Here is a 14424-nt window from a genome sequence, read left to right as displayed (position 1 = left end):
AAGAGCTTGGGTGAAGACCAACAGTCTTCACAAACCAAAAACAGTTCGGAGCAACAAGCCTTTTACACAAGCTCAGGAAGAGGACGAGGAAGACGAGGCCGTGGACGCGGTCAAGGAGGTGGCCGAACAGGTAATCAGAATTATGGCCAGCAGCAGCAACAACAACAGTCCCAGAATTCACAACAACAACAACAACATGCAGGTGGAAGAGGCAAATTCAGAGGCAGGGGGAGTCAAAGAGGACGTGGAAATTAGCAAAGGCAGTATAATGATGCACGTGAATGCTATTATTGTGGTAAGCCTGGACATGTGCAGGCAGAATGTTATAAGAAGCAGGCTGACATGCAAAATGGGAAAGTGCAGCAAAACAACTATGCATCCTCAAGCAGAAATAATGAGGATAATGAAAGGTTGTTTGTTATGCAGCATGTTGTGAATGCCATGTCTGAAAATGCTGAAGCAGCACAAAAAGATGATGTATGGTATGTGGATTCAGGTGCTTCGAACCACATGACAAGTCATGGGGAGTGGTTCAAGGAGGTAAAAAACCCGGAAAGACCAGGTTTTGTGGAAACAGGGGATGACACTGCTCATCCAATTGCCCATGTTGGAGATGTGCCATTGTCTATGTAGGATGGCAAAGTGAAGTACCTTGCAGATGTACTTCACGTTCCAAACATAACAAAGAATCTGGTTTCAGTTGGCCAGATGATTGAGCAGGGTTTGCAGGTTAGGTTTAACCCTGATGGTTGTTATGTTGAAGACTTTAAAGATGAGTGCAGGTTGGTTGCAAAAGGCAACAGAGTGGGCAGAATGTTTACGTTGAATGTAGACATGCCTGAGATGAGTGCTGCGATGTTTGCAAATGGTTCAAGAATTGTTGCAGACACAGATATTTGGCATAAAAGGATTGGACATGTGAATGTGCAGAGATTGAAGTCTATGCAGACTAAAGGAATTGTGACAGGGCTGCCAAAATTTAAAGTGAAAGGTATGCAGAAAATATGTGAAGCATGCCAATTTGGGAAGCAAACAAAGCATGTGTTTCCACATAACAATTGTTTGTCTCATTTCCGCTGTGCATTCTGACATCCCCCCCCCTCCTCCCCGTTCTCTTCCTTCGTAGCCTCTCCGCTTCCCCCATCTTCATCTGGCAGCGTCTTCAATTCTTGGGCATTTTTCATTTCCGCAAGTCTCTGCCTCTTTTGATTTTCACCCTCGGGGGGACTCCATGGCAACTGCCCCGTCATCCTGGTCTCAAGAAGAAATACCTTTCTCTTCTCCCGGTGATCGGTGGAGCCATTGGAAGAGTGATGGAATCCCCCTCCACTATCGCCTCGTCCCTTGCTCGGGCGGCTAGGATTCCATTCCTTCGCATTTGTATTGTCTCGCCAGAGACAATGCCTCATGTCATATCTATTCCATGCCTTCAAGGTGACCCCATCATTCAGCGAGTGGAGTACTCAAGCCTTCTTGGCCAGTGTTTCATTTGGAGGCAGATGGGCCACCTTGCTAGAGCTTGCCCTTGGCGCCAGTCTAGAAGACTGCCTCTGGTGGCCCCCCCCCCCCCCCCCCCCCCCCCCCCCCCCCCCCCCCCCCCCCCCGGCGCCCCCAGGTTTCGGTTCAGATCTTCACAAGGGGGTAGAGCGAGAGACAGGCCCTCAAGCAGCAGAGCACCAGGACTAGACCGTGGACGACTCTGCGCTGTCGGGAGAGTGGCAGACTATTGGCCCTCGCCAGGGCCGTCAGCCGACTTCTAGAGCTGAGCGCCGCCGTCGTGCGCACCAGGCTGGCAGAGTACATGAGGATTCGGTTCTATGAGAGAATCGTTTCGAGCATTTATCGCAGCACCTACCCGTCGGCGAAGGGCTCCCTGTAGTCATTGTGAGGGTCCCTCTGGCCCCCTCGATTTTGCGGTTGTTACCCCGCCGTGACTCTTCCTTCAGTTTCAGTTTCCAGTGAGGCCAGTTAATCCCATGGAACCCGTGGCGAGCCCTATTAGCAATCATCTCTTGTCTGCATATTTACACCAGGGCCTTTGTTATGGGTGTGCCCGCCCGATTTAGGTGTTTTCTCATTTTTCCCCTCTCCATATTTTTCCCTATTTTTCCAGGTGTGGGAGGCTGTCTTGTGCTTGTTGGTTGGTCCAGATACTGGCCAACTGACCCTGCTGCTCCACGACTTTCCTGTGTTGCTGGCCAACTGACAAATGTTGGCCAACTGGAGGTTGGAGCAAGTCGTGGACTTTTTCGTGGCTGTCGGCTACTTTTCAGCAGGCCGATTGGTCATCAGGGGCCATATAAAATGGCCCCTTGGCCCCCCACACATTGTATTCAGTATCCAGGATTTTCTCTTGTGTATATAGCAAAGTTATACGCTTCTCTCTCTCTCTCTCTCTCTCTCTCTCTCTCTCTCTCTCTTCATTTCTGTGTTTTTCTGCTGTGCACTTGCTCTAGTGTTATCAGATCTTGTCTTCATCTCCGCTGCATATTCTGACATGGTATCAGAGCTCTAGGCTCTTGGAAGATCTTGGGAACTGTGAGCAAGAGGGGGGCTGTTTTGTTGCTGATTGGAGGACTGTTTTGGGCCGTACGGGAAGAGGAGAAGCAAGCGGAAGGCGGGCTGATTTGCTGGACAGCCACTTGTAGGTTTAGTTCTTCATTTTTCCCACCCACCCTCCCTTTTCAGTTACACCCCCGCAATGGCAAATTTCCTTGAGATGGCTGAGAAGCACGTGAAGATCCTGACACTCCCCACGTTCCCAGTGGACCGTCAATTGGACGGGAACAACTACGGCATATGGAAGGTAATGATGGAATCTGTTTTGGAGTCTTACGACCTTGCTAATTTCATTGTTGTTGGGGTTCCACGGCCGGAGTTAGAGGAAGGGAAGTTACCCTCTATTCGGAAGGAATGTGAGGCACAGGCACAATTATGGGATCGTGTCAATGCCAGAGTCCGTTCTTTCATTTTCCTCAATTGCACACCACATGTAATCAATCATATCAAGCATATGACGCTGGCCGAAGGTATATGGCAGCATTTGGATTCTCTTTACAACAGGGTATCGCCCATGAAGAGGATCTCCTTGGAAGTTCAGATGTGGGTGATGATTCCTGCAAAGTTGTCGACGATGCGGGAGCACATCAACAAGCTGCAAGCTCTTCAGTAGGAAGTTCTCCAGGCTGGGAAAGAGATATCATTGGAGGATATGTCCATAACGTTGCTGTCACATTTGCCCTCTCAGTACTTAGCATTTTACTCTTCGTTGATTACCAATGGCAAGCTCAGCACCATCACATGGGAGGAGCTTGTGCCCATGGTCTTGGACCAGGAGGAAAGATTCACGAACCCTCCACAAGGCGGAGGTTCGGAGGCCTTAACTGGCCAACGGTTGAAAGGCCGTAATAACAAGGGCAAAGGAAAGGTTTCATCGGAGAAGTCTTTTGAGAAGAAGCCCGACTCAGACCGCGAGAAACTGAAGGCAGAGAGGACCTATAATGATTGTGGTGAGAAAGGCCACTATTGGAGGCAGTGTTCTAAGCGGAGCACCGAGAAGGGTGCAGAATCCTCAGCAACAACCATGAAGACTCCAGCTTTTGTGCACCTGGAGGTTATGGACACTGGTGTTTCATCTTCTTCGTGGAGGGAGGAGGTTGGAGGACTCTCCACTATGGATACTCGGGAGTGGATTCTAGACAGTGGTGCTTCCAGGCACATGACTCCTTCCCGTTCGGCTTTACAGGATCTTTGCAGGTATTCTGGTCACATCCTTACTGGGGATACATCCACTATCCCAGTTCATAGTGAGGGCAGGTTGGAGATAGTTCCCGATGGCAGAGGGGGGAAGCATTCCTCCCAAGTGTTGTATGTTCAATCACTTGGTTTTCATCTGTTGTCAGTGCATCAGGTTTGCAAGACTAGCATACGGGTGGAGTTTGATGAGCATTTTGTTGCTCTCCAAGACAAAGAACAGGCCAAGTAGTTTGGGAAGGCGGAGTGGAGAAAGGAGTTTACAAACTTTCAGCACTCTCTCTCCTAGGTCCGTAGTTTAGTGAAGAGTGGCAGTCTGGTAATGGCGGTCATCAAGAGGCATTTTGTTCGTGAAAAGATTGTTGCTGATGACATCTTGCTAGAGTTCTGTTCGACGGAGGACAGTGCGGTGGACCTCTTCACGAAGTCTCTATCTCAGGCTATGCTTCGGCGGCACTCCAGCTCACTGGGGTTGGTTCCACATCCAGGAGCTGAGAAGAGGTGTTAACAGTCATCTCCTGTCTGTATATTTACACCAGGACCTCTGTTATGGGTGTGCTCGCCCGATTTAGGTGTTTTCTCATTTTTCCCCACTCTCCTATTTTTTTCCCTATTTTTCCAAGTGTGGGAGGCTGTACTGTGCTTGTTGGCTGGTCCAGATACTGGCCGACTGACCCTGCTGCTCCACGACTTTCCTCTGCTGCTGCTGGCCGACTAGAGGTTGGAGCAGGTCGTGGACTTTTTGGTGGCTGTCGGCTGCTTTTGAGCAGGCCGATTGGTCATCAGGGGCCATATAAAATGGCCCCTTGGCCCCCCACACATTGTATTCATTATCCGGGATTTTCTCTTGTGTATATAGCAAAGTTATATGCTTCTCTCTCTCTCTCTCTCTTTATTTCTGTGTTTTTCTGCTGTTTTTGTGCGCTTGCTCTAGTGTTTTCAGATCTTGTCTTCATCTCCAACCATCCCCCACTTCTCTGCCTCCCCACCCCAACCCCAACCCCAACCCCCACCCCCACCCCACCCCCACCCCCACCCCCATCCCCCTCCTCATCCTCCATCCTCGCCTCCGACTCTTCCCGCAATAGTCTCCCTTGCTCCGCCCTCTTCCTATGAGCCCCCTCTCCCACCTCCCTCCGTCTCTCCAGAGCACTCTCGCCACCCCCTGCAGTGCCCGACTTGGAGCGGAGGTAGCTCCGTCCGCCACTTGATTCATCGATTCTCGGAGCCGGTAGAGATGACCATTGCCACTTTCCCGCTGAGGGCTCTCCCGCTAGAGTCCCCAGAAATGCCCGTGGATTATAGTTTTTTCCACCGTCTTCCGGTGGAAAGAGCTACTCTTTTTGAGGAGACAATGGCTCCTATTCGGATATGTGTGGTGTCTCATCATTCTAGACCTTCTACACTAGAAAGTGACGCGATGATCTTCTCCTTCCCCTTGAGTGCAGCCGAGAGGACGGAGTGGGATTCGGAGTCAGTGGGGCAAATGCCATTCAGGGGCAAGCAGTAGAGCTCTCACATTATCTTCATGATCTTCGCATCACCGACGTGCTCACCTACCTCTAGCCTCTGGCTAGGATGGAGCCTGGAAGCTCAGGCCAGAGAGATCAGGACGGGGAGGTGGTATCCTCTAGCCTGGAGGTGCCGCTTTTTGTGTTTCTTCATATCTCAGTTGCAGTACCCCTCCCCCCCTCTTACAGATACCTCCATTGTGATCAAGGGAATTCAGAGTATGCCTACTCTCGCGCTCGGATAGAGTGGCGACACATGGAGGACAGGATCCGTGCCATAGTTGCCAGGCGTTTTATGAAACACGTTTCATAAACGTTTCTTTCAAATCCCAGACGTTTCAAAAACGTTTCATACAAAGGGAGGGGGGTATAGGCCCCAAAATTTATATATAAGTTTATAATATGTAAAAAATATGTTGCCTTCCCTACAAAATAATATTAAACATGCATCATTAACACATTAAAACATGTTTACAAGTTAAAACTAAAGAATCTGGGTGACCCAGTTACAATGGGCACCCAACCGACCAATCAGCATAAATAAATTGGCAACATCAAGAATCAAGATCCAGATTACATAATCAATAATGGCAACTACTCAAAACTCAAGAAATAATATATAAAGCAAGCTACCAGCATGTAGTCAAGAGTGAGATAGTCCACTGAGCACTCAAAGTGATCACAAAAAGTCTGAATCTCGAGCTAATACAAAAAAAGAAAACTGAAGTATGAAATACACAAAGTAAAGTATGCTGATGGATGCAATCATGCATGATAAACAGTAAACTAGAGGACCATGCTGCCTCAGTTGTCGCACTCGTCTCAACTGCTGCACTGGTATTAGCACCTCTTGATGATGTTGGTGTTGATGCTCGTGTGGTATGAGCAGGTGCCACCAACTCCTCATACAACATGGCATATATGACGTGCTTCTCCTAAGGAATCTCTGGGAAATCTTTCATCTTCTCAATGTCAATAAAATCGGCATTGACTTGGCAAGGCTCTATCGGATTGCCTAGCTGCTGAATTAGGCAGAGATTGCAATGGAATACACCAACCGCTCCAACTAAGCCGTAGACAATGTGTTCCTCTTCTTTGTATGGAAGAGGGCCCATGTGCTCTAGTTTCTCTCACAAGGATCGGAACTGCAATCCTATGAGAGGACTCGAATGGTGAGGCGTTTTTGCCATTAAAATACAGAAACTTTGTAAGTATAATCATCATTGATCAATGTATTATGTACATGTTATAACTTATAAGTTGAAATAACAGTCTTGTCTTTTAGAGTTGTACTCACCAAGTGAGGGCTACTAATCCCATACTTAGGGGGGTACTAGACGGATAATGACACAAGCAAGTACTACTCAGCCTCATGTTGAAGAAGAAACTATGGTGGACTCTCCGGAGACTGGGTGAAGCTGTCTCTCTCGCATGACAACAGTGTGTCTACCAAATGTGTGGCTGGCGTTCCGATACACTAGCCGCTCATCCTCCAAGCATCTCATGAATTCCACGTCTCCTCCTATCCATTTTTGAATGTAATCTTGCTATCCGTCTTCCAACTCTTCATTAACATATTGCACCTCACTCTGCTAGAGGGCGCAATATGTGGGAAACCGCGTGGATTGATCTATGGAACCAATCCCACTGGTCGTTTCAAACCCATAGAATGTCCTCAACCTTGAAAATTAGCCATGAATGATCAAAGCTCTTAGCTAAAGCCTATGATATAAGTTACAACAAGAAGGCAACTAGTTGGAAGTTCAAAGTTCAAACTTGGCATGTTGAGTACCTCTCATCTGTCAAGAGAGTGTATCGGTTAAGAGCCTCTCCAATCCGGTCCATGAACTCATACAAGAGTCCAAGAGTGTTGCCCTCCATGTCAGTGATGTGAAGAACACTGTAGATTGGTTAAAGAGTTCTCAACAAAGCCTCTGCCTCCTTCTACCAACCTTCTTTCATCACTTTGCATGCAAAAGCAACTACCTTCGAGTGCTCATGCTCCACCCAGCTTATCCACTCTCAGTAGACCACTGTGCGCACGAGTCCCTATCAGACTCACTACCACAATGAACATATACATATATGCAAACCTGGTTTGTGAGGGCTTCAGAAGCTGAAGTTCACTATTGGCACGATACATTGCCAAGACCTTGGGCCTCTTGGTAACAAACTTCACCATGCTAAGCGCAATGTCAAAGATGTCAACAATCCACCTAATCTTTGCAAGATCTTCAATGAGCGAGTCTAGGCTATGGGATGCACATGGAGTCCATATAATCTACGGGAACTCATCCTCTAGCATCCGTCCCATAGAGAAACAATTGCTACCATTGTCACCTACATGATGTTTTGTGGGCCTATCTCCAAATAGCCTCTCAGAGGTGTGACCATATAAACTCTCTTGTCACCACGGTCCCAGCTGCAGATGCATCAATGACAGGCAAAAACTAGTGCTCTTGCAAACGGACACCAAAACATTGTACACATTTCTCTTGCGTATATCTAACCACCCATCACATAACAATGTGCAACCATACTAGGTTCAAGTGGCTTTTAATGGCTCCATCTCTACCTCCACTACTTGTTGCTCTCTTCTGAGCTCTTTAGTGCGCAAAGTCTCATAGGAGGGTCCCTTCCACTCACATCCAATGTGGCTGATTGCCCCACTTGATATCAATGACTGACCGTTTTGACAGCCTTGGAATCAACTCCCAAGTGTTAATACAAATAGTTTTGTAGATTTGCTACCTAGAGTGCATGGCAACAAGACCATGATCCCTACAACAACATGATACCTGATAGCTACACTCTTTGACATCCCTTATCAAATGTCCACCAACATATGTTTATATAACAACAAAATTGAAATTCAAGATTATATATACCTAGTGTTGAGATATCGAGCTCAACTAGTGGTGCGAACATTGATGACCCGCCTGGATGATAGCTTCTACACTTATGCCATTGGCATGGTTAGTGAGATTATGGTTGATATGCCGCCAGTGGATAACAAACTGTGTGACATTCACTTTGGAGTACGAGAGTTATGGCATAGTTAAAGCGTCGGCTCATATAATCCAGTTCACACTATGGACCATGTTATTGTAGGAGAGAACTTTCCCTTATAGTATGTACTCTTATCCTTAGTAGCCTGCTTCGGAAAAGACTCCCTATGCTACTTACCACGAATGCAAGAACTACAGTATTCTTGCCTGCTGCCAACATCTGGCAAGCCATCCACCATCTGGTCCCATAAAGCCCGCCGCAATGCATCCACATTCAAGTGGCCAAAACAAAACAAATCACCGAGTTGAGTACCTGTCAAAGAAGAGAGTGCTCAAAGTTTGTAGATCTCATTCTCCACTCCGCCTTCCCAAACAACCTGGCTAGTTGCTTTGTCCCAGAGAGTAACAAAATTCTCATCAAACTCCACCCGCATGCTAGTATTGCAAACCTCATGCACTGACAACAGATGAAAACCAAGGGATGGAACCCGGGAGAAATGCTTTCCCTCTCTGCCATTGGGAATAATCTCCAACCTGCCCTCACTGTGAATCGGGATAGTGGATTTGTCACCAATAAAGATGTGACCTGTCTGCCGTCGAAGATCCTGCAATAACTCTCAAGAAGAAGTCATGTGTCTAGAAGCACCACTATCGAGAATCCACTCTCAAGTATCCCTAGCAGTGAGACCAACTGCCTCCCTGCTCGAAGAAGATGAAGCTCTGATGTCCATAATCTCCAAGTGCACAAAAGCTGGAGTCTTTGCAACTGCAACCGAGGAATCAGCACCTTTCTCGGTACTTCGCCGAGAACACTTCCTCCAAAAGTGACTCTTCTAGCCACAATGGTTACAGGTCCCCTCGGCCTTCAAAGCATCACGCTCTAAGTAGGGCTTCTTCTCAGAAGACTTCGCCGGTGAAGACTTCTCTTTGCCCTTGTTGTTGTTGTTGCAGCCTTTCAACCGCCGCTGACCAATCAAGGCCCTAGAACCTCCGCCCTGTGGAGGGTTCATAAACTGCTCTTCCTGATACAAAACCATCGGCACAAGCTCCTCCCATGTGATGGTGCTGAGCCTCCCACTTGTGATTAAAGAAGAATAGAAAGCTGAATACTGAGGGGTAAGATGAGACAATAAGGTGATGGCCATATCCTCTGAAGATATCTCCTTCCCAATCTGAAGAACCTCCTACTGAAGAGCCTAAAGTTTGTTGATGTGCTCCCGCATCGTCGAAGACTTTGCAGGATTCATCACTCGCATCTACACTTCCAAGGAATCCTCTTCATGGGTGATACCTTGCTATACAAAGAAACCAATTGCTGCCAAATCCCTTGGGCCAACGTCATGTGTTTGATGTGGTTGATCACTTGGGGTGTGCAATTAAGGAAGATGAAAGAATGCACACGGGCATTGACACGATCCCACAACTGTGCCTAAGCCTCCCGCTCTTTCCTAGTAGAAAGTGAAAGCTCCTCCTCCTCCAACTCTGGCTGTGGAACTCCAACCACAATGAAATCAACCAAATCATAAGACTCTAGGACAGACTACATCATTACCTTCCAAATGCCATAATTGGTCCCGTCCAACTGTCAGTCCACCAGGAATGTCGGGAGGGTGGGGATCTTCAGCCATCTCGAGCAAATATGCCATCTCGGCGGTTCACAAGGTCTTGTGAAGGGAGGGTGGGTGGGAAAAAAATGAAGAAGAGGCTGCAACTGCTATGCAAGGCGGCTGTCCAGCAATGATGGCCGCCTTCTACCTACTTCTCCACGTCCTGAACAGCCCAAAAATTCTCCAATCAGCACCAAAAAAAATATAAACCCTCAAGCTCTCACTGTCTCCAAGCTTCAAGCCACCTAGGGCTCTGATACCATGTTAGAATGCACAGCGGAAATGAGACAAACTACTGTGAGAGAGAAAACGTAGAACTGTAGGAGAGAGAGAAGCTGAATAAACTCAACTATATTTAGAAGATCCGGTACAAAGAAGTGTGGGGGCCAAGGCCTGGGCTGCTGGTCGGCCAGCCTAAAACAGGCCGACATCAGCAAGACTGTCCATGACTGGAAAAAAATCCAGTTGGCCAGCAAAAATGGGCCACACCTGGTCGGCAGCACTACTACAGCCGACAGCAGAAAAGAACACCCCCCCATGGATCCTAAAAACAGGGAAAATGGACAATGAGGAAAAATGGAGAGAAACCTAACATGGGCGGGCACACCCACAACAAAGGCCCTCACTCCCTATATGGTATAGATAGGAGATAACTGCTCACAGGGGAGAGGGGGGGTGGCACAGGCGGAACCGGGGGCGCAGGCAGGAGGAGGAGGGGGGGCAAGACGACTGGACACGGAAGGGGCGAGAAGTAGATGCCGAGGGGGCAAAGCAAAAGGGGGGGGGTGTGGGGGAGCGGTAAAGCTGAAGGTGAAGGGGGGAGCGATGGCGAGGGACAACAGTGCTGTTCGACGGGAGCAGCTCACAGCTCGACTTCATCCAACTCTGTTTCCTCATCGTTTTGCTGAGATTAAATTGCTTCCCCCTTTGATTGCAATTTTTCTGTCCCATGGATTTAGGCTGAAAAACTGAGCCTGAGCAGCATATTAGGCCTGGTTGTTGTACAAATGTGCCTCTAATACGAACATTTCTCAAACAACCGTCTCTCTGGCTAAAGTTTTTAAATCGTTAAGATTGAGTGATTTGTATGTTTGAGACATTCAACCTGTACCATGAACCTGCACATGTAGTGGAGGGTTCTGCTTGTTGAGGGCCCTTAAATAATCCCACATGGAATGGTGGCCTGTGTGGTAAGGCCCCCTCATGTCTTCACACACACACACACCCTCCCCCTCCTCCCGGCTCAGGAGAGGGAAAACTGGCTAGTGGAGTGAAGGCCTGCCAGACAACACCAGTTGCATGTGTGGGCTGCCTCACTGTTTTGGTGGTCACTTTAGCCGTCTGACATGGTAAACCTGGATAATGCCTCCTCAAAGAGTTCAACCAAATCACGCGCAGGTTGTAATAAACTAGCCAAACGCTTGCAGAGAAGTCCAAAAAACATTGTACTTCAAAGCAGGCCTTTGCAAGAAAAGGTCCGTCCTGGAGTTGATGGGAGCAGATACATCCTCTCCAGACAACCCTTCACTTGGATGCCATCCAAATGGCATACGCACAAACATTACATGTTCATAGCCTTCATGAATGAGACATTCAAATAATAAAGCCAGCATTACAATGTCGCATCTTTTTTGGTCTCATATAGTATGCATTCCAGCACTACATCCAATTGTGCAATGTATCCCTCTGCCTCCATTTTTGCCTTCAAGGTCTGGATTTTTGAACAGATTATATATGTGGATGAGTGCATGTTGTCTCCAGCAATGAACTGGTGGACCTTATCATTACTCTCAATCCAAGCCTTTCCAGGCTTCTTCCATGCACTAGCACCTTTCCTCAACTCATGTAACTTGTGTACATCCTCCCACATGTCGGCATCGCCATAGAGGTTCGACATAAGAATATATCCAGCAGCATCGTCGGGATCTAGCTGCACAATTTGATGAAAACATTGTCTTCCTAGGTCCAGGTTCCCATATTTTCTACAGGCAGCAAGTAGAGACGTCCACCCAGTCACATTGGGCGGGATTGGCATTGATTTCAGCAACTTTGTTGCATTGTTCAAGTAGCCAGCACGACCAAGAAGGTCAATCATGCAATTGAAATGCTCGACATTGGGTGTGATGTCATCTTCCACCATAGATTTGAAGTACCAATGGCCATCTTCCACTTTTCCTGCATGACTGCATGCAGCAAGAATGCTGACATAAGTGGTGCTGTCTGGCTTCACACCTTGGGCTTGCATGACCTGAAGACACTGTTGAGCCAATGTGTATTTACAATGCTGGGCGTATCCTGCAATCAATGCGTTCCACGACACAGCATCTCGAGATTGCATATAGCTAAGGGTCTCCCATCCCTCCACTAAGCTCCCACATTTGGCATACATGTCCACTAGAGTACTCCCAACTATTGCATCTACTTTGAGTCCAGTCTTGATGATTTGGTCATGTATCAACCTTCCCCGCTCCAATGCTCCTACACTACCACATGCTTTTAAAGTGCATGAGAATACATAGTTGTCTGGTTCTACACCATCCTCCTGCATTTTCTCAAAAAAGTCAAGAGCAAAATGGCCATGGCCATGTTGGGCATATCCTGAAATCAATGCACCCCATGAGACCACATCCCGATGCGGCAAATTTTGAAGCACTTTGCAAGCCTCCTCCAAGTTCTCAGATTTTGCATACATGTCAACAAGTGTGCTCCCAACCACAATATCCATACTCAGTCCACTTCTGATCAGTAAATCATGAATCATCTTCCCTTGCTCTGCAGTGCCTTTGCTGCTGCATGCTTGCAAGATGGACAAAAACACAACTCTGTCTGGCTTTATACCATCCAGTTGCATCTCCCCAAACAGTTTCAGTGCAGTATGACCATCTTTATGTTGGGCATATCCAGCAATTAATGTACCCCATGACACCACATCTCGCTTTGGCCAGCTCGCAAGGGCTTTGAATCCATCCTCTAAGCTCTTACACCTCACATACATGTCAACAAGGTGGTTTGCCATGCCCACATCCAATTCAACCTCACTCCTCAGAATCTGGTCGTAAATAAGCCTTCCTTCTCTAAGGGCCCCTGTGCTGCCACATGCCTTCAGCACACATGAATATACAACTCGGTTTGGTATCATACCTACTTGTTGCATTTTCTCAAAAATTTCGAGGGCCATGAGGCCACAGCCATTCTGGGTATACCCATCAATCATTGCTCCCCATGACACCAAATCTTGATTTTGCAAAGTATTAAACAATTTGTGGCCCTCCTTAAGACTTCCACACTTCAAATACATGTCCATGAGAGCATTGCCAATGGACGCATCTGAATCTAGCCCGTTTCTACTGATCAGGTCATGTACCAGTCTACCCTTGCTGATGACCGTTGCACTACCACATGCTCTCAACACCGGCAGAAATGTGAATTTATCTGGATTTACGCCCTCGTGTTGCATTTTGCAATACAAGTCAAGAGCCCTCTCACTACCATCCAGCTTAGAATGTGCTGAAATGATTGCATTCCATGTGTATATGGTCGGTTTTTGTACACTTTGAAAAGCCTTGTTTGCCTCCTGCAAGCTGTTACAGGAGGCAAACAAGCGGATAAGGTGGTCACCCACCAATGGCGCAAGAGAGTGGTGTCCATCTTTCACCAACAGAGACTGCACTTGCCTGCCTGCAGCAAGGTCCTTCTTCTTGGAGCAACCCTGGAGAAGTGAGCATATGATATCTGTTGGGACATGAAATCCTTGCTGGCACAAGAGGCCCAACTTCTGAATGGCATCATTGAGCCTCCCCTGCTTACAGAAGACTCTTAGATCGTCAAGACTGGTAAGAATGTCACCATGCGCAAACACCCTGGAAACCTCAAGCATTGGAAGGGCATCAAGCAAGCAACAAAGAATTTGGGCATGTGGAATATGTGTAATCTAAAGGATGCCGCGTGTGGTGATATACGTAATCTGAAGGGTGCTCGCCATGAATGCTTTTTCTCGATCACGAACTGTGCTTGTCAAGTAATCATGAATGTTTTAACTTCAAGCTACGGAAACAAAACGAAGGTTTTGATCTGATGACGAGTTAGCTGTTTACTTCATCGTAGTGCTGGCGCCAAGCAACAGTGTATTTCCATCTCTGTGTGTGTCTCTCTCTAGATATATGTGCGTGTGTGTTTTGAAACATTCACAATGCCAAGCAACAGTGTATTTCCATCTGTGTGTGTGTCTCTCTCTATATATGTGCGTGTGTGTTTTGAAACATTCACAATGCCATTTACCTTTTTGCATGTTCTCACAATTTGAATACTTATGCCAAGTCTCCTTACACACTTGTCCACCCATGAAACTTTATGTCAAGACTCAAGAGGGTAGTATTGACCATTGCATCTTGATCGTTTTTGGCCATGGAAACTTGGATGATCCATGAGACTGGGATGTCCACTAACTGCCTTTCTTTATGAGATAGCTACTCAGCCATTGTTCTTGTACATGGATAATTTGATTGTAGAAGGGAGGCTACATGGTATTAACATTATAGGACCCAC

The 14424-nt window shown here is 47.3% G+C and overlaps 1 protein-coding gene across 1 annotated transcript; it reads right to left on the bottom strand.

The window, feature by feature from the left end:
- Nucleotides 1–11491: 11491 nt before the first annotated feature.
- LOC147613039 (putative pentatricopeptide repeat-containing protein At3g01580) lies at nucleotides 11492–13756 on the bottom strand. Its single transcript, XM_086782742.1, has one exon. The coding sequence runs from the start codon at nucleotides 13754–13756 to the stop codon at nucleotides 11492–11494; it is 2265 nt and encodes a 754-aa protein (XP_086638868.1).
- Nucleotides 13757–14424: the final 668 nt, after the last annotated feature.

The sequence above is a fragment of the Cibotium barometz genome, chromosome 44 (assembly GCF_041138505.1).
Source record: "Cibotium barometz isolate CiBa-2024 chromosome 44, ASM4113850v1, whole genome shotgun sequence".
NCBI lineage: Eukaryota > Viridiplantae > Streptophyta > Polypodiopsida > Cyatheales > Cibotiaceae > Cibotium > Cibotium barometz.
This window is presented reverse-complemented; position numbering and strand designations above follow the sequence as displayed.